Raw genomic sequence first — 19,557 nt, forward strand, 5'->3', positions numbered from 1 at the left:
GAACCTCCAGTCTTTCCTTAACAACCTGGAGGACAACTTGCAGGGAGACATCCCTGAAGCATGGGACCAATTGGCTTTGGTGGTCAGATATTTCTACGAAGTTGATGCTATTATCAACCTGTGTGGAGTATCCTGCATTAATACGGCCTCCCACTCTGAACATCAACCCTTTAATAGACCAGATGTAGATGCAGCATTGCCTGGTGACAGTGGGTTGAAAAGCGTTCCCTGCAGCTAAGTCACATGTGTTTGCATGCATGGCACTGGCATTGTGAATTTTCATTATAATCATGTGGGAAAAGACAAGCAGAGAAAGCGCAAGTGGTGCTCAGGTCTGATTACGACATTGTAAGTGACATGCTGTTGACAAGTTCCTGGCTCTTTGTGGTACTTTGCTCAGCTGGCCATATAGAAATGTAATCCTTGAGCATTGACAGACTATACAAACATATGGAGAATTAAAATTGTCATGATCCAATCCTCACCTAGTCTCCACAGTTTTTTTTCTAGCAGGGACAGCCACCAGGAGCACTGGCTGATTCATGCTTCCTTTACTCATGCTGAGACAAATTCTAGCAGTCAAATTGTTAGATTGGATGTTAGCAGCAGTGAAGTCTAACTTTGGGGCGGTGCAAAACAGTCACTAGCAAATTAGCAGCCTGTTTTTACACCATGTTGACTTTCTTTTGGGTAGGGTGCGATTCACTTTAGAATACTGTCAATATAGTTTTTAGAATGCTAGAATTTTTCTTGGCTCAGACTCAGCAAACAAACGTTTTGAACTGCATAGCATCACAGACAGTTAAGCTGTCGGAGAGCTCTGATTCTCCACATTCATAATAATGCATCTGAATCATGCACCATTCTCAATGAGGTAATAGTACAGGTACATCTAGATGAACCTGTTCTATAGTTACTGCCGGGAATTGGTAGGGTTTCTAAACTTGCGAAACCAGATGGCTGAGTTCCAAATGTAAGTGAATGAGTTTGTTCTCTTTTAACATCATCGATGTGTGCAACAATCATCTTCGCTAAAGTTGCAATTACCAACAGCATCATCTATTGCCAATGGAGTCTCATCGCCAATTGAGGAGTTCACAGGAGCAGTGAGGTGGAGCAAACTAAATATTCTTTCGTACTAAGGGTTGCATTCTGTCCTGCCTGTCTGCTGCTACTGCTGCTGCATGGCCCATTAGGTCAGAACACCAATTTAATTTCAGCACCTACATCACATTTAAGGGAGTATCATTAGTGATATGACATTAAAAATTCAAATGACTAAATGTAACAATATTCTTTTACCATCTAGATCACAAGATTATTGTAAAAAAAACACATTAAAATTAAATGAACCTTTAAATTATGATTTTCTAATCTTTCTTAAAAGTATGATAATCCTTCATTTGAATATGACTCATGATCTGAATAATTGTCTGGCATCTTCTGTACCTGGCTTCTGTCCTGACTCACTCTCTAATTAAGGTGGTAGTGGATGGTAGAGAATGCACAGAGGTTTTGCTTCCACACTACCACTGCGATCTGCCAACCATAATTTCAGCCACCATTGTTGCTTCTATTTCCAAGATGTTTCAAAGCAAACATTATAAAAGTGGAACATGATATCTCAAGGATGAAATGAAACATCCAATGACTGAACTGCTTCAAAACTCAGTCTTGCCTCACTAAAGTGCCTTCTGGCATTGTGGCCAAGGCATGTTCAAAGATGCCAGGGCACGCGCTGTTCAATATATTATTCTTATGCTAAAGGTTCTGAGATTGTTTCAGTTGCCCTAATAGCTGAATCAATATGCTTTGTTTACCGACAGTAATGGTTTTGGGATATCCTGAGTTCTCAAATCATGCTATAGAAAACCAGGGCCTTTTCTTTCATTGGTCAGGATACCAGTGTAAACTTTGAAAGCACCATTAGGAAGTACTGTGTTAACTCAGCTTCTGTGCTAACATTGATATTTGAAGTATTGGCATTTATTTTGCATCTTTACATACATTTTTAAGATTAAGCAAGTGTAGCGATCTGGTTCTCATCCATAACAATAATAACTGCAGAGACCAGGGGATTAGAGTTCTTGGCAATGGTATAGATCAGTTACTTTTCTCTGTAACTAGAGCTCCATCAGCACAATGTCTAAAAAAAAGTAAAATACGTCAGATATCAGTTTTCAAATTTGCTATTGGTCTGACTCATTTGCATCGTATTGGATGGTTATAGTCTAAGCCATGTGAGGTAAATATTGGGTCGGATTCTCCAATCTCGCCTGCAGTTGGGATTTTCCCATCCCTGTGAACGGAGATTTAGCTAGGTGCCAAATCTTCCGACTTCGCTGCAGCAGGAGCAGGATGTGAATGGCCGGTAAGATCGCACCCATTATAACCATGCTTCACACTCGCTCAAAATGTGGGATTAGGTTTTTCAATGCAATGTCACATTTGATATCATTCAAGAGGTTAACTTTCATAATTTAACAAATGATAACAATAGGATCGTAGCAATAGACACCACTGTGCCATGGAAGAATTACGAAAGAAAGACATTATTCAATGATGCTATTCTAATTTTTTCAACAGAGCTCATACAGGTGCCATTACATTGACTTTCTTCTTAGTGACTCCGGTCCAGAGGATTGGTAAATATCCATTACTTTTAAAAACTATACTGGAAAATACGCCGCAATCTGATGAAGGCTACACTGCACTAGAAAAAGCTACTGAGGCAATGCTAGAAGTAAATCATAATATCAATGAATACAAGAGACTAAAGGAAGTAGGTAAGAATGATCTTTCATTTTTCCAATATGTTTATTTCCCCTCTGAAACTGGTCACATATCCGTTCAGTCTTACTATGGGTGGATCAAAGGTATGAATGGAACATTTCATTTCGACTGTTGTCAGAGTTGTTTGCTATCTTATGGTCTAGGGGCAGACAGCTTTACATAATAATTCCTTATGTTTACACAGTTCCTTTAGCCTGGTCAAATACCTGAAAGAGCTTCACAAAGAATGATTTGTATACCAACAGGAATTGGGAGAGAGGTTAAGAGACATGTCGAAAAAGTTAACTTTGAGGAGGCTTTTGGAATTGGGGACATTATAGTGAAGCAGACAGATTTAGAAACAGAATTCTGAGTGCAGCACCCATAAATATTTAAAGGCCTTGTCATAGATACTGAGTCACCATTGACCAGAAACTTAACTGGACAAATTACATAAATATTTTGGCTATAAGAGCAAATCAAAGCCTAGGAATTCCATGGCAAGTAACTCTTTCTTGACTCCCCAGAAGTCTGCCGATCATCTACAAGGCACAAGTCAGGAGTGTGATGGAATACTCCCAACTTGCCTGGCTGAGTGCAGCTTTAGCAATGCCCAAAAAGCTTGGCACAACAGGACAAAGCAGTTCTTTTAACCAGCATCTGACTATGTTAAACATTCACATTTTCCACATCGTGGCAGCAATTTGCATCATCTGCAAAATGCACTGCAACAAGTCACAAAAGCCCCTTCAACAGCACCTTCCAAGCATACAACTTCTAACACGTAGAAAAACAAGGAAAGCAGGTGGATGTGAATACCTTCTCTTCCTCCAGGTACCATGCATTAAGAATGCTTTCGCAACCATGTACTTCCATGGGATTGGTCCATGATTATGCTTGGCAAAATACTGCAATGATTTGATATTGCCTTCTGTAGTATGGCTGACCAGGAAACTCTCCCACTCTTACTCTGCCATTAGGTGAAGGGAATACCGCCACCTGCAAATTCCCTTCTAAGTCACACATCACCCTGACTTGTAACTACATTGCTGTTCCTTTATGATTACTGAGTCAAAAACCAGCGCGTCTTTTGGACTATGGGAGGAAACCGGAGCACCCAGAGGTAACCCATGCAGACATGGGGAGGATATATAGACCCTGCATAGACTGTGACTGAACCCGGGTCCCTGGCACTGTGAGGCAGCAGTGCTTGCCACTGTGCCACTCCCAACAATCTGGCGAATCTGTGGTGCACTCCTTCCAAGTGTTATGGACAGGAGGGGGGGTTAACTTCAACAGCACTAGTTTTGAATCACACCACTTGTCCGTAAGCAGGTGTTTTGATTTGCTTACCTCTTTAGAAATGGCGGTGTATTTCCCAACCCCTCAGTTTCTATGAATAACCCCACAGCAAGCCTGAGGTAGGATGAACTCAAAGGATTTGTTTATTTGCACACAATCAAAACATGGAAAAGATGTCACAACACCACCCCTCACATTCATACAGTACAAAGAGGAATAGTGAGAAGAAGGTTTTGCAGTATGGAGACCACAGAGAAACTAAATATTGTTTTGAGTGCGTTTCAGAGTCCAGGATAAAGTTCAATGAGGTATTCTTTCATGGAGGTCGGTGGGCTGAAAAAGCAACATTGTATCTTTCACTTTTCCAATGATGTTGACTTCACATGACGAGATAGACTCAGAGAGATGAATCATCTTGTAGGCAATGGTACTTAATTTCCAGCAGAAACAGTTTAGGTGGGGCCGGATGTGCACTCTGGAGTCCATTGTCTGTGAGGCTGCTGGTCTACTGATAAAGAACAGACGGAGCTCTTCAGCTTAGCAAAGTAATTTTTACTTGTTCAACAAGCCAGAGGCCTATGTCACATGACTCCTATCTCTCCATCTGATCTCCAACAATGAATGTGTATCCATCATTTGGAATGCAGCTGGGTTTCAAAGGTTGCTAAATGTCTCCATCACTATGGATTGAATAAGAATTCTCACAACACCAGATTAAAGTCCAACAGTTTTATTAGGAATCATGAGCTTTTGGAGTGCTGCTTCTTCCTCAGATGAGTGCATCCCACTCATGAACACTCATCTGAGGAAGAAGCAGCACTCTGAAAGCTCATGATTCCAAATAAACTTGTTGGACTTTAACCGGGTATTGTGATACTTCTTACATGCCCACCCCAGTCCACCACTGGCATCTCCACATCATGATTATGAATTGAAAGTAAGATTACAGGGCCTTGTGTCTCAGCAGACTATTAGTCTTCTTCTATCCAGCCTCAGTTATTAAGTACAGAGCTATCTGTGAAATTGGAATGTGCAGTCCACAGGTAGTCCATTAGTATGTCCTCAGAGATAATTACATGTGTTTCCATGAAACTGCAATGTGGCTTCTTTTGTTCAGAAGTCACAGACAGCTGACATAGGTTCAGCCATTTTAAGGTTTTTATACAGTTTTAAAATTTCTGAAATAGCAACAAGGATGTCTATATGTATTTTATAAAAATATACAGAGTAAGGTCTTGATGTCTCACTGAGGACTTCTTTATCCTTTCTAAGGTGTGGTGCCCAGAATTGAACATGACTCAAGATGTGGTCTAACCAGGCCTTGTATTGCTATAGCAAAATTAACCCCACCCCTTGTGCACCATTTATATTTTAGCCCTCTGTATATTGGCCAACTTTCCATAATCTTTTTCTGTTTGTTGTACCTATCAATGTGTTTTAGTTTTCTGTGCCCATGGGCCTGTAAATTTCATTGTTCCAATCTTCTCACCATTTAAAAATTATTTGGATCTATTCTTTTATGATCTGAAATGAGTGATCTCATACTTGGCTGCATTATTGACAATCTTAACAGATTTTGCCTATTGTCAGTGGCTCTTAGCAATTTTATGGTTTTGTCAGCACTATTCACCTTGTGGCCAATCTTTGCGTTGAAAAACTTGGATATACAGCTCTCTACTGTATTTCTTAAAAAAGAATTATTAATAAATATAGTGAATTGTTAAAGCCCAGGACAATTCCTTGAAGGACATCACTAGTCACTTCCTTGCAAGTACAGTTCATACTCATTATTCCTACTCTCTGTAATCAATCTTCAGGTCAATAATTTGCTTTCAATTTCATGAGCTTTAATTTTGGCTAACAGCCTCTTGTGTGGAATCTTATCAGATGCCTATTCAAAGGGTAGGACAGGGCCATCGAGAGACCTGAAAACAAGGATGGCAATTTTGAAATCACTAAGGCAAGGAGTCGGGATCTGGAAGAAGAAAGGCAATATGCAATGGTTACAGTAATGTTGAGGCCATGGGTCGTACTGAAGCCAGTTTGATCAAATTTGAAAGAAAGTGATGGAGAAGTAGATGAAGAAGTTCACAGTGATGAAGCATGCATGGACCTTAAACAGGCAGGGAAGGTTAGAACTTGGACAAAAGCGAGAGGAGAGAAAGAAAGGGACAAAGTTGGGCCCTTTAAGGTCAGGGTAGCAAGAACATTTCTGTAGATAGCAGGAAAAATGTTTGAGAAGGGTAAATAGTTGCTCTTTTTTGCAAACATAGGGTTAAGGGGTATTACTTAGCTGGCTAAGTTCAGGATTGGGCGGAGATGGAGGGAACAAGTAGGGGAGAAGCTGCACATGAATTTTGTTGATGTGTGAGAAAGTCATATTCGAACTTTGGAATTCTCATTTGCTATCAGATCCTGTGTGGACGGGGCAGATTTGGTACAGTGGAAACTGGTACAGAATGTAATAGAGTGCCAAAGGCAAAGACTTGGTTCTGACAATTACACATTGCATTCTGACAGCAGATGAATTGAATTAAACAAACATGCATCATCTACCAGATATTAGCCCCATCAGAAATAAATACCAGACATGGCTTTGATACTAATGTTTTATATTACTTACAATTCCAACAGCAATGAAATACAGCAGACAAGAAAATCTTTCAATAAGGGATACAATCAGCAGAATAAACAAGCATTCAATTGCAAAGAAGGCATCCAGACTCAGCCAAGTTATTAAACATGAAACTGGAATCCTTCCAAAAGTAAGTTCTTTGTCCAGAAGTTTATTGCTTACATAAAAACATTAGCAAGTTCGCAATGCATTCTACAAGTAAAGCCATGGTATTGTCTATTAGCAATATTGCAATTGCTGTGGACAAGCAACAAATCCAGACTCAATCTCAATTGAAGCGCAATACGCTTATTCAGATGGCTCATAATATGATGAATTTGACCCAATTTGTCATCTATAGATTTCAGATTTCTAAGTCCAGCTAAGAAAAAAACAGGGGGATGAACACTAGACTCAGCAGATGATAGTACAGTTCAATCAATCTGAACACCTAAAACTAACTAAGTGGACAACATACAGGAAGCAAGAAACAAAAACAGAAAATACTGGAAAATCTCAGCAGGCCTGACAGCATCTGTGGAGAGAGAATAGTGCCAATATTTCAAGACTGGATAACCCTTCGTCACAGCTAAGAGCAAAGAAAAATCAAGAAAAGATTTATACTATGAGGATAGTGTGGTGGTGGATGCTTAATAGGACAAAGGGAACGGAAATGAGGATGGAGAAGGCTGAGAGAGGTGCTAAAACTGTCCATCAAGTGATCAGGTGCGTGAATGGCAGAACAAAGATACAAATGGTTAAGGCAGTTGCCCTGAAGGTGGGGGTGGGGGGGAATGGTGGGGGGCAGTGGTGGGGACTAGAAAGAAAGCAGGAATGGAGAAGTAGAAAAATGGAACTGAGAAAGAAGGATGATAAAAATGAATGAAATGAAAAAACAAAACAACAGAGTGAAATGAAATAAATGGAAATGGGATGAAGGTGGAGGATAGAGTTCATGTTCTGAAGGTGTTGAATTCAGTGTTCAGTCCGAAAGGCTGTAAAGTGCCCAATTGGAAGATAAGCTGCTATTCCTCCAGTTTGTGTTGGGGTTCACTAGAACATTGCAAAAGGCCAAGGACAGACATATGGACTGGAGAGCAGGGTGGAGTGTTAAAGTGGTAAGCAACAGAAAGGTCTGGATCCTGCTTATGGTTGAACCAAAGGTGTTCAGCAAAATGGTCACCTAGTCTGTGTTTGGTCTCTCTGATGTTGGCAGCATCAAATGCAAAAGACCAGTCTGAAGGAGGTGCATGTGAAGCACTGCTTCACCTGAAAGTGGTGTTTAGGACCTGGGATAGTGAGCAGGGTGGAGGCAAAGGGGGCAGGTATTGCATCTTCTACGATTGCATGGGAAGGTGCTGTGGACAGGGGATGAGATGTTGGGTGTGATGAACCAGGGTGTCGTGGAGAGAACGGGCCCTGCGGAAGTAAGATTTGTTTTCTAAAAGTGGTAGTATGGTGTTCAGTATTAGTTTAATGGTATGCTGGTCTAGTAGTGGTAGTAGGAATGGGAATATATACCTTATTCTTTACTGGTGATGTGCAGGAATATGAATATGTACTTGTTAAATTTGTGGAGGACCATCCCTGTAATATATAAAATTCTATCCCCTTCAATCTAAAGCCTGAGTGCTAGACTTTACTGTCTGTCATTTTAAATTAGAATAGCAACAGGAACAAATAGCATTCTGAAATAAATTCTGAACACAGAATGGTTCAATGATAAGCATGCAGGTGCAGCATACAGCGAGGAAGGTATGTTGGACTCCATAGCGAAAAGATTTGACTACAGGAGCAGGGATGGCTTGCTGCAGTTATACAGGGCTTTGGTGAGACCACACCCAGAATATTGTGTGCAGTTTTGGTCTCCTTATCTGAGGAAGGAGGTTCTTGCTATGGGCAGCAGAAGTTTGCCAGAATGATTCTGGGATGATGGACTAACATATGAGGAGAGATTGAGTCAGTTAGAATTATATTTGCTGGAGTTTAGAATTAGGGGAATGGATCTCATTGAAACCTATAAAATTCTAATAGAACTGGATAGGATAGATGCTGGAAAGATGTTCCTTACAGGGGGCGGGGGGGGGGGGAGGTGCGAGTGTGGGTGGGTGGTCCAGAATCAGTGTTCACGGTCTGATGATACAGGGTACACCATTCAGGACCGAGATGAGGAGAAACTTCTTCACCCAGAAAGTGGTGAGCCTTTGGATTTCTCTAATACAGAAAGTATTCAAGGCTAAAACATTGTATGTTTTCAAGGAGTTAGGTAAAGCTCTTGGGGCTAAAGGATTCAAAGCTTCTGGGGGAAAGTGGGAACAGGTTACTGAATGGATGATCAGCTATGACCATAATGAATGGTGAAGTAGGCTCAATGGGCAGAATGGCCTATTCCTGTTCCTATTTTCTATGTTCCGTCAATGTTTCTATCATGTCAAAACTCAAAAGTACGAAAATGGCAGCATTGCAAAACAAAGCACAATTAAGACAAATATTAGCATTTCCCGTGATCAACTGGCTCAATGAAGCCCTCCTCAGTCAATTTACTGTTGAGTTGACCCATTAAGATTTTGTGTTGTCTTTTTATATGTATTACAATCATGATTCTCAACTGTACAAAATCATATTTAAAAGTGTTTCTTGAATTTTTGTTAATAGAAATAAACAGAATGATATTTGACTATTAGCAGCAGGTTTCGTGGTGAACTCTGCTGCATATGATAATTGATTCATGCTAAACATGCTTTATATAATATCATGAACTTGCTATGCATCAAGCACAAGTTTATCTTCATGAATCTTGAAAGCATTCAAGTTATCCAACTGAAAGTGAACTGGCAATGTTCTGTGTTACATTAGCTCCCTTTGACGTGGAAAAGAAGCAATGAAATGCACGCGTCAATATCTTTGACTGACAAGGAAGGTCACTTTCAAGATCATTGTGATAAAGCGCTCATGCTTAACACTGAGTGCTAACCTGGACCAATTTCAATAAAGTTGGCATCTGAATTCCTGTCCTGTGAATCTTATCACCATTTAATGAATGGATGCTCTTATGGAGGGTAGCTTGGACTGATTTGGATTATTATCATCCTTCCACAGATTTGCCTTTGTAATGATAACAATGTATATTTTACAATCCTCATTCTAAAATATTGGGTCCAGAGCAGCAAGCTTAATATTCAGTAGTTTTCTATTATATCAGGTTGACACAGTTTCATTGTTGATGCAAGCTACTAGTTCATGTCTGGTCTAGGTCTGGAAGCTGCCTCCTCTCTCCCCTCTTTCTCAAACCCTATCAGCATAACCTTCTGTTATTTTTGCCATTATGCCCTTACCTAGATTTCCCTTAAACTCACCTATGCTGAACTACACTTTGCAACTTCCATATGGTTAACGCTCTCTGGATAAATAATTCCTTTCTGAATTTTCTTTTGGATTTATTAGTGACTTTCTAATGTTTAGCACTCATAGTTTTAATGTCCCCTGACAAGTCCAAACATCTTCCCTATCATAGAATCATAGAAACCCTACAGTGCAGAAGGAGACCATTCAGCCTATTGGGCCTCTACCAACAACAATCCCATCCAGGCCATATCCCCATAACGTCATATATTTACTCTGCTAATCCCTCTAACCTACTCATCCCAGAAGACTAAGGGGCAATTTAGCATGGCCAATCAACCTAACCCGCACATCTTTGGACAGTGGGAGGAAACTGGAGCACCCAGAGGAAACCCACGCAGACAGGGGGAGAATGTGCAAACTCCACACAGACAGTGACCCAACCTGGGAATCGAACCCAAGTCCCTGGAGCTGTGAGGCAGCAGTACTAACCACTGTGCTACTATGCTGCCCTTCACCTATCCTATCAAGCCCTTCTATATAAGGTCTCCACTAGGGATCAAACTCAGCTTTCTATTTTGTACAAAAAAGAGCTCTTTTCCTCCTACTTTTGGCATCACTTTTCCAAATCTTTTTTGCATCTTCTTTAATGTCTGTATCTCCTTTCCATAATACGTAATGTGGAATATGAAAGAGCCAAATGAAATATGTAAACAAAGAGGAGAAGAACAAAGAACAACCCAGCACGGGAAACAGGCCCTTCGGCCCAACGAGCCCGCGCCGCCGCAGGGAGAATGAGGATAAGGTTGCCAAAGTTAAAATCTACCTCAATATGAGATACTGCTGAGGTGCAGAAGCAGATAGAGAAAGAGAGAAAGGAATACAAATAATAAAGAAAAAACAGAAAGGAGATGAAGAGACTAAATGGCTGATTTTAGATCCTGTTGGAAGCTATGAAAGTGGGGGCGACTGCAGGCAGGAAATTATTCAGCATGCTGCAAAGTGAAGCTTGTGAGCTTTTCAACTTCCAGGTTTCAGCCTCTTAAGCCCTGCCAGTCATCCGCTTCAACCCAATGAGAAACTTTAGTTGTACAATGGCTTGGGTGGGATTTTAGATTGAAACCCACTTCTGCCGGGAACCTGAAATAACCCCCTTGGCAAACAGGCAAGTAGCTGGGAGGGTTATGGCTGCAATGGCAATCAATGCTGTTGAAATCGATCAATTAATTAATCTGAAGTTGTGTGATAATACTTAAAAACGACAAATAAATATTACATTTTACCAAAAACTCTTTCCATCTATTATCAGGTAAAAGACAAGGATTATGACGATTCAGTAAAACTTTTCTGTATAATTGAAAAAAATGTTACAGCACTGAAGAAAAACACAGAAAATTATATCACAAATATGGAGGTAACTTAGTGCACTTTGTTATAGTCTTGTCATTTTAATTTAATTTTCTTTATGACACTTTGTAAGTGTCACATTCCTAGAGAGCTTCCATTTCTTTTTACTGTATAGATTACATTTTGCTTTTCATTTATTCTTTCTTTCTTCCCCTTTGTTTCTTTGGTGCATCAGTATCTATGTTATGGGTACTTTCCTATTTCAGTTTTTTTTATAAAATGCATCTTTTATTCTCTTTTACCTTATCATTGTTGCTTTTTCATTATGTCTGATAATTTTCAGCTAGTAATTTCAGATAACTAATTCCTCCCCTCCACCACCAGTTGGTACACAGTGTTTTATTATCCTTTAATGGTGGTGAATAAGAACAAATGTGTTGGGCTGCCTGTCTCCAGTAGGTCGATGTGATGCGTCTAGTCTGTGATGAAAAGAGTAAGCATGTTTTTTTGTTTCTGCATGTTAGTCTGCTTCTCATTTTCAACCTGCACCTCTGGCTAGCAGCAATGTGGAAAGGAGAGGCAAATGTGTCCTGTCAGTACACAGCCTCTCCATCGGCAAGTCCTCAGCTGTGCATCCTCATAGCGACACGCAGAAACTAGGATTCTCGTGGCTCCAGGCGAACACTGTAGAGGAACCCAGAGGAGGTTTGTCCCCACCACCTCCACCAGGTATGCACTGTGCAGACCAACTTGCATGTGAACACACCCTGACTTCGTGAACCAAACTCTGAGCTATGGGCAAATAGCACCACTTGTGGGTATTTCAGGAAACTTGAAGATGAAAGATGTAAACTCTGACAAAAAGTCTGGATTGGAGCCCAAAGGTGGACCGATGCCAAAATATGCCATCTTTCCAGAAGCCCCTGTGATCAAGCTGGCACTAAAGGTGGACTTTTGTATCCCTTTAGCTTAGCCAGGGAGGTTGAGAGAACAGCCATTGATCTCCACAAATTTTGCCGAAGATTACACCCTGGAGAGGACACTACAGGGTCATTGCAGAGTGTAACACATTACGGGAGACAGCAGTTACAAGTGATAACCCCAATTCAATCAGCAGAGAGAACAAATGGTATGGACTGTGTCTGGTAGTGGAATGGTCATTGTGTCGCACTGGTCAGCCAACACCCACCTTAAGATAGGCAGTCCTTGATCAGTAAAGTGCTGACTTACCATAGTCCATCTGCTCTAATGAGTGTTTGCAGCTTAGAGTCTCCATTCAACAAATGGAAGGAATTCATCACATCACACTAACAAACAAGAAAGAAGATGACAACTCTTCCACTAGCAAGCTGGAACAATTAGGGACTGACAGACAACTTGCAGTTGGTCTATAGACTGCTGTGATTGACATGGAACCTGACAAGCTAAACACTGACTTAGCTTCCCTACAAGAGACTAGGCTCACCAAGAATGCATCACTGAAAGGAAAGCATTACAAATTCATCTGCGTGGGGAATAGTTCAGAGGCAACGTGTGAGCAAGACGTAGATTTCACTGTGAGGAACTCACTACTCTCAATGATAAGATATGGTTCAGAATGTTTTCTTTCCTGTCACCTCTCAACTCAAAGCAAGTTCACTTAACCTCAAGAGTATCTACGCTGCAATACTGTGCTCCAATGGAGAGGTGAGAGACCTGTCCTCTGAGGAAATTGGCACTGTAATCAACAGAATCCCGAAGTCAGAACATCTTTCCTTATGGGGAAATTCACTGCAACAGTGGGATCATGAGATATGGCCCTGATATCATGACCCGGGAATTATAAGTGAGAACAGACAGAGGTTGCTTGAGCTTTGTGTAACTAATACCTTCTTTCAGAAAAAAAATTTGTTACATGGTGTCCTGAAGACATCCAGGATCAGGGCATTGGCACCAGCTGGATCTGATTATCACCAGACATGTCTCTGAACGCATTCACGACGCATACAGCTACCACAGTGCTGACTGTGATACAGATCACACCCTGCATTGTACTCGGGTGAGGATGCAACCTTTCAAGCTTTTTCATTCAAAGCAGAAACGCTGTGCTCTATTCAGTCAGCAATGCTGCTCAACCAGATAAAAACCAATGATTCCTTGGCTGGATTGAACAGGTGTTTCACAGCATTTCCACACAGAGTGCCGAAGCAAAATGGAAAAATACTATGAGACACCATCTACAATACCACACTCTCAACATATAGGAAACAACAATGAAAAGATGCTAACTGGTTCAAGGCTAACATGGCTGTGATGTAACCTGTCACTGAAGTCTCGCAGTCCATCCTCATTAACTACAAAGGAGTTCAGAGTGAGAAAACTTTGAATGCTTTGTTAACCACTCAAAGTAAAACCCAACAGATTGTCAGGCAGGGTACTAATGACTACTTGTTATAACTCAGACAGAATTTCGAGATATCCTTCATCATAAGGAATGTTGGGCGTTATGGAAGGGTCAAAAAGCTAGCAGGGCCACCAGCAAAGAAATCAGCTTAACTGAAGGCAAAGGCAGGGGAGTTCATCACTGATTATAATAAATAATCAGAGAAATGGGTGGGGCACTGCACTTTAGGGAGCACAATGTCACCAAGGAAGCTCTTGTCACAATGGAGATCATGGCCTGTTATAACAGATCTGGATTTCAAACACACAGTGGAGGAGTTTAGCAATTTCACATGTTCTCACATTATACTCCATCTACCAATTTTTTGCCCACTCATTTGAGCTATTCATATCCCTTTGCAGAGTCCCTGCCTGATCTTGACAACTTATTTTCCTCCCTATCTTGGTGTCATTGGCAAATTTAGCAACTGTATATTTAATTTCTTCATCCAAATCATTGGCGTAGATTTTAAATAGTTGAGACACCAGCACTGGTCCCTGTGGCACTCTGCTTGCCAACCTGAAAAAGACCCATTTAACACTACTCTCTACTCCTGTTAGTGAACCAGTCCTTTATCCATACTTATATATTATCCCCACAATGTACACTATCTTGTATTGTAACATTTGTTGTGGCACTTTACCAAAAGCCATTTGGAAATTCAAGTACGCCATACCTACCAGTTCCTCTTTATCCACTTTGACTGTTACTTCATCAAAAGACTAATGGATTAATCAAACAAAATTTCCTTTTCACAAAGCCACATTTTCCAGATCACATTGTGATTTTCTAAGCATCCTGCTGTAATCTCCTTAATAATGGATTCTAGCATTTTCCCTTTGACCATTCTCAGGCATGACTTTCAAAGGAGTGCTAGCTTCGTCTGATTAACATCTCTTATATCTTGTAATAAATTGAACTTTCCTTAAAGTGTTTCTTCAATGCCGATGTGTTTATTTAAATAGGATTAAGAGGTGTGCAATGGATTAATTTTGTAATTGATACTATGAATGGCTGTGTATGCTCAAACAGTCTTGTGAACAAATAAGAGGGGCAATTGTTCTCAAATGGAGTGCTGAGCGGCTGTTTTTATTTTGGCTCCTGACGCAAGACAGGAGGGATCCCTCTGCTTTACAACTCCTCTGAGGTGCCATGAATCAGAAACAGACCTGACTCCGTCAAAATTACAGGGAAGGGGTTTGAAATGCCCATACCCGCCAACCAATGGAGCCAGTCATCCCAGGGGGCATGACTGCATGTGCACTCACTAACTGCACCCTTATCCCATGCTGGAAACAATTCCAGAAAGAGGGATGAGTTTGGGAATCCTGGCATTAGGTCTCATTCAACATTTTAAAGGTGTCTTGATTGGCCCAACTATGAAAATCCAGGCTTAGGTTAGTACTTTTCTCTATCAATATATTCTAATGTAAATTCATTCATGTTCATGTATGTGGTAATTATAATTTACGCTGAGCAATTTAGCCAGTTAAATGACACTGTATTATGTTTAAGATGATATCCAAAGACTGATAAAGTATCATTTGAGTGTAATATTTACATTCATAAAGTTTAAATTCATCATTTAATTTCATTTAGAGTAGAAGCGAAAGCTGTGACAACACAGGAACCTTCAAATTTAATCATGATAATGGCAAATGTATGCAATCGGGTAATGTACCAACTCAGAAAGCATTGATTTTAACAGCAGGCTATTGAGTTCAGCACTAAAGGATTGATTTTTTTTTAACTCAGTGCACTGGTTTTAACTTTCACTTTGGTATCTTTCCATCAGACATATCTTCACTTCATGTTAGAGCTTGCATGTTAAAGCAAGGAATGTATTTGGTGCCCATATCTCTTTTTTGGAAGCCCAGTGTTAAATTTAAGGTATCAAGGTGAAGAAATAGTTACTGCACAAATAATGGCTGCCCTCAGATATATTTAGCTTGCTTTATAAAGTTGATATGATATATTTACTAAGTAATACTAATGTCTACGAATCATGCATCCATTATACACTGACATCTGACACTGCTCCATCTTTTAATTGTCTTCTCTCTAATTTTGGCTTAGCATTTTCAAAGCCTGCGGTCCTACCATTATGTATCTGATTTGGTGGATGAACGCGCTACTGTCTGCTATCAGGCGTTCAATGAGATACTCCATCAGCAGATAATTCCTGAATTTGTAAGTAAAGGCAACGTAAAGGCTTACAATTTATGGGTATTATAGTGTGTTAAGTTACACCTGTTGTATTGAAATATTTTTGTTTCAAATAGAGAAGAAGACTGGAATCCATCATTTATGAACCACTATGTGCCCTCACAAGTTTGTTCAGTGGCCCACAGCAGCTGGTTAGAAAGCATAACGATAAATTATTAGATTATGAAAAAATCCAAGAGAAGGTGAAGCAAGAAGGTAATGCATCTTATGATGAGAAGGATGCTATGCAGACTTACAAAGCATTGCATTCTTTATTGCTCACCGAGCTCCCTAGATTTAACGAAATTGTACTACAGTTACTTGAACAGATTCTTCAAGCAATTATCACTGTTCATCGTGACTTAGCCACCAAAGTGCTTCAACTGACCAGCAAGCATCTGAATGAGGTAATACTTCATTTTGCATTATTAATTGTATTAGAGAGATTTAATGGTGAATTGGATGATAATGTTGTATATTTCCTCTCTGGGATCTGGATTCAAATGCAATCCAGATTTGTGGGAAATCTGAACTCCCTGCTATCTGTTTGAAGGTGCTTTTGTCTGACAGGGTTGCAGATGAGTGAACATGCACCAATCTTACTCCTTCAAACCTATTACACTCTAAAAATGTCTCTATACACAGGGAAGCAGCAGCACCATAGTCCCACGAAGGTTGATGCATGTGCCATTGCATTACATTAACAGAGATGTGCTCGGAAGGGCAAACAGGGAGGGCCAACCTCTTATGTTACATAGCAGAGCCCAGTGTCACCAGCAGCTGACTTAAAAGGGGATCTCTGAAGTACAGCGATTTCTTTCTTAAACAAAAAATTATAGACGACAGGAAAGTGTCTTTACAAGTCTGAGGTCTTGACGGGGTTCTGAACAATTTTGATGCAGGTCACAGTTGTCTTGAGCACATGGTATGAATGGCTGATGCAAACTATGAAGTGAACAGTTTGGTTCAGAAAATACGTAAGGATACATTATGTGAAAAAGAGGAAAGTCATACTGAGGCAAAGGTATCAGTGCAAAGAAGAAGAAGGTGTTTTATTGCACCCAGCTATTACCATATTTAGCTGTGTACTTCACTAGAACAATGAACTATTTTTGAAAAATCAGAACATTGGTGGGAAAGAAAGGTTGTTGCAGCCTGTAAAAATCTATTTCTTAATATGATTTCTGTTGAAAGTGATGCCTTTCCTGGAGTATAATTTTACTGGCGTGCTAGGCCCTCTAATGGCTCAACCAAATATCCATGTGAATACTGGCAAGCATTTAAAGTTAGAGCACATCAGACTGCGACCTTTCTGAACCGTATGGCTCTGCTACTCAATAACAAATTTGCTGAGCTGTCATGAGAAAAATTGGATTTATATATCTGTTAAAATTATCTAGTCTGTCAAGATTATCTAGTCTGCCAGCTACCACATCCCACAAAATGGTTCGCAAACTTAATTTTCAGCTAAATAATATTTTAACATGATAAAACCAGGCCTCAAAATATCACATAAGCCATTAAAATCTAAATATTAAGACTGATAGAATAAGATAAATATTTAAAGGGGAAGATAGGGTTGAATTTTTTGTGATCAGACTTGCTTGGGTTTCCTCCGGATGTTCTGGTTTCCTCCTACATTCTGAAAGATGTGCTGGTTAGATGCACTGGCCATGCTAAATTTCCCCTCAGTGTACCCCAACAGGTGCCAAAGCATGGCAACTAGGGGATTTTCACAGTAACTTCATTGAAGTGTTAATGTAAGCCAACCTGTGACACGTATAAATAAACTTGAACTTAAAAGCTCGTGGGTTTTGGGATTTGAATTCAATACTAAACTATGGAGTAAGAAAACTTTTCAAGAATAATCTGATTGGCAAAAAGGACAGGTCACTAATTTAGAATGTAAGTAATAGAATTATTGGAAGCAAAGGTGAAAATATAACATTGTACTAGTCAGAACATGGCATGAGACACTGTCCCGTAACTTCCTGGTTCCCCATCATCAGATTTTGGGGGGGGTACCCCAAAGATGCACTGGGGAATACCTCTCAGAACTTCCCAGGTAAGCATGTGCACGGAAACTGTCCATAAGCATCACCTTGCCCTGGGCAATTGTGCTGCACTGACAGCATCCAATAAAACAATTTAAATCACTAACTTCTGCCTGGGTTATGTTAATAGTTACTCAGGAAAGGTTAGAAGATATAAACCACTTCTAACTTCTATATAGCCATTTTAAATACCCAGACAGATCCCCGCACGGGACTCCCCCACCCACCCGACTAATTACCCCTCCAACATATTCACACCCGATCCCCCCCATGGAAATCCATCCAACTCCGGTCCCCATCTGCACCACTCCCCCAATCGCCCAACTCCAAATTGCTGGCCCAACTCTTATTGCTGACCTGAATTACCCCACTGATCTAGTTAGAGCAGCTGTGACCTGACCCCTCCCAACCTGATCCATACCCTGCCCCCACCGACGTCCAATTCCCGCCAACCCCCAACTTTCCATCCTGCCAACCTCCCCACCTCCGACCCCTCACCCTGATCTCTGATCCCTGACCCCCCACCTTCTGATTCCCTCACCCACTCCAACCTTCTCACTGCCCCTGACCTCCCCACCCCCAACTCCCATTCCATACCTCAGTTCTGTAGAAGGGTTAGTGGACTCAAAATCTTAACTTTGTTTCCCTCCCCACAGATGCCAACAGACCTGTTGTGTTTATTTCAGATTTCCAGCATCTGCAGTATTTTGCTTTTATTTAAACCTTTTAATTAATACTATTTCTAGGTTGCAACTCTAAAAATCAATTACCTTTCCAGGCTGCAGCAGGTCATTGAATCGCCTCCTGCGCTGGACCTAGGTTCCTACAATCGGTCTTGGCTGTTTATGACGTTAGCCTGCTCCTGCCATGTGTCCATGGTGAGACTTGCTGGCTGCCTCTTTCTGCCCACTGGAATCAGGAACTGTCTCCTTTCTCTGATTATCTGCAAAAGTGCGTCCAGGGAATCATTATGGAGCAATGTTTCCTCATTCTGATGCCATCCCTGTATTTCTTTCTCTGTTGTTGATCTCCACCCATCCTTCCTTCTTGCCCCTGTTTTGAGCCTGCTTGACTTGTGCACAAGTGCCATTAAAAATTGCGGTCATGCATGAGCTGCAAGCATTAAGAATCTGTCCACAAAGATTTATTGGCCAGCTTTCCAGCTACAAGCTCAGATTGGCTCTTGCTGATAAAGTCCTGTACAAATTCCTGCCAGATTCCCAAGCATGTCACTGATCCGCATTCCCACTCAATGTCAAACCATCCACCTGGCTTCTATTCCGATGTTCCGATGTTCTGTTGTCCATTGTTGCCTGTCCCCCTGTCTCAGTGACCATCAGCATTGAGGGAAATGTAACGACCAGAATACAAAATGAGAAAAGGGTGTCAGTGGGAAGGATGAATTGTTGACTGTGGGACTGCTTTGAGCTGGGATCTGACGGTGGGCACAAATGAATTCAGCATTGGTGTGCCAGATGAAGCTTGGCTGAAGTGTACCT

At 40.8% G+C, this 19,557-nt stretch overlaps 1 protein-coding gene across 4 annotated transcripts in view; it reads left to right on the plus strand.

Annotated features, from left to right (window-relative positions):
* arhgef37 (Rho guanine nucleotide exchange factor (GEF) 37) overlaps positions 1 to 19,557 on the plus strand; it is a 97,530-nt gene that overhangs the window by 52,297 nt on the left and 25,676 nt on the right. For all 4 annotated transcript variants that reach the window (XM_080201623.1, XM_080201625.1, XM_080201622.1 and 1 more), the window contains 5 exons: positions 2,587 to 2,786; positions 6,709 to 6,839; positions 11,340 to 11,444; positions 15,876 to 15,989; positions 16,082 to 16,411. In XM_080201623.1, coding sequence (XP_080057749.1) covers positions 2,587 to 2,786; positions 6,709 to 6,839; positions 11,340 to 11,444; positions 15,876 to 15,989; positions 16,082 to 16,411 — 880 coding nt within the window. The remainder of the gene's footprint in view (positions 1 to 2,586; positions 2,787 to 6,708; positions 6,840 to 11,339; positions 11,445 to 15,875; positions 15,990 to 16,081; positions 16,412 to 19,557) is intronic.

The sequence above is a fragment of the Carcharhinus amblyrhynchos genome, chromosome 13 (assembly GCF_965287045.1).
Source record: "Carcharhinus amblyrhynchos chromosome 13, sCarAmb.v2.hapA, whole genome shotgun sequence".
NCBI lineage: Eukaryota > Metazoa > Chordata > Chondrichthyes > Carcharhiniformes > Carcharhinidae > Carcharhinus > Carcharhinus amblyrhynchos.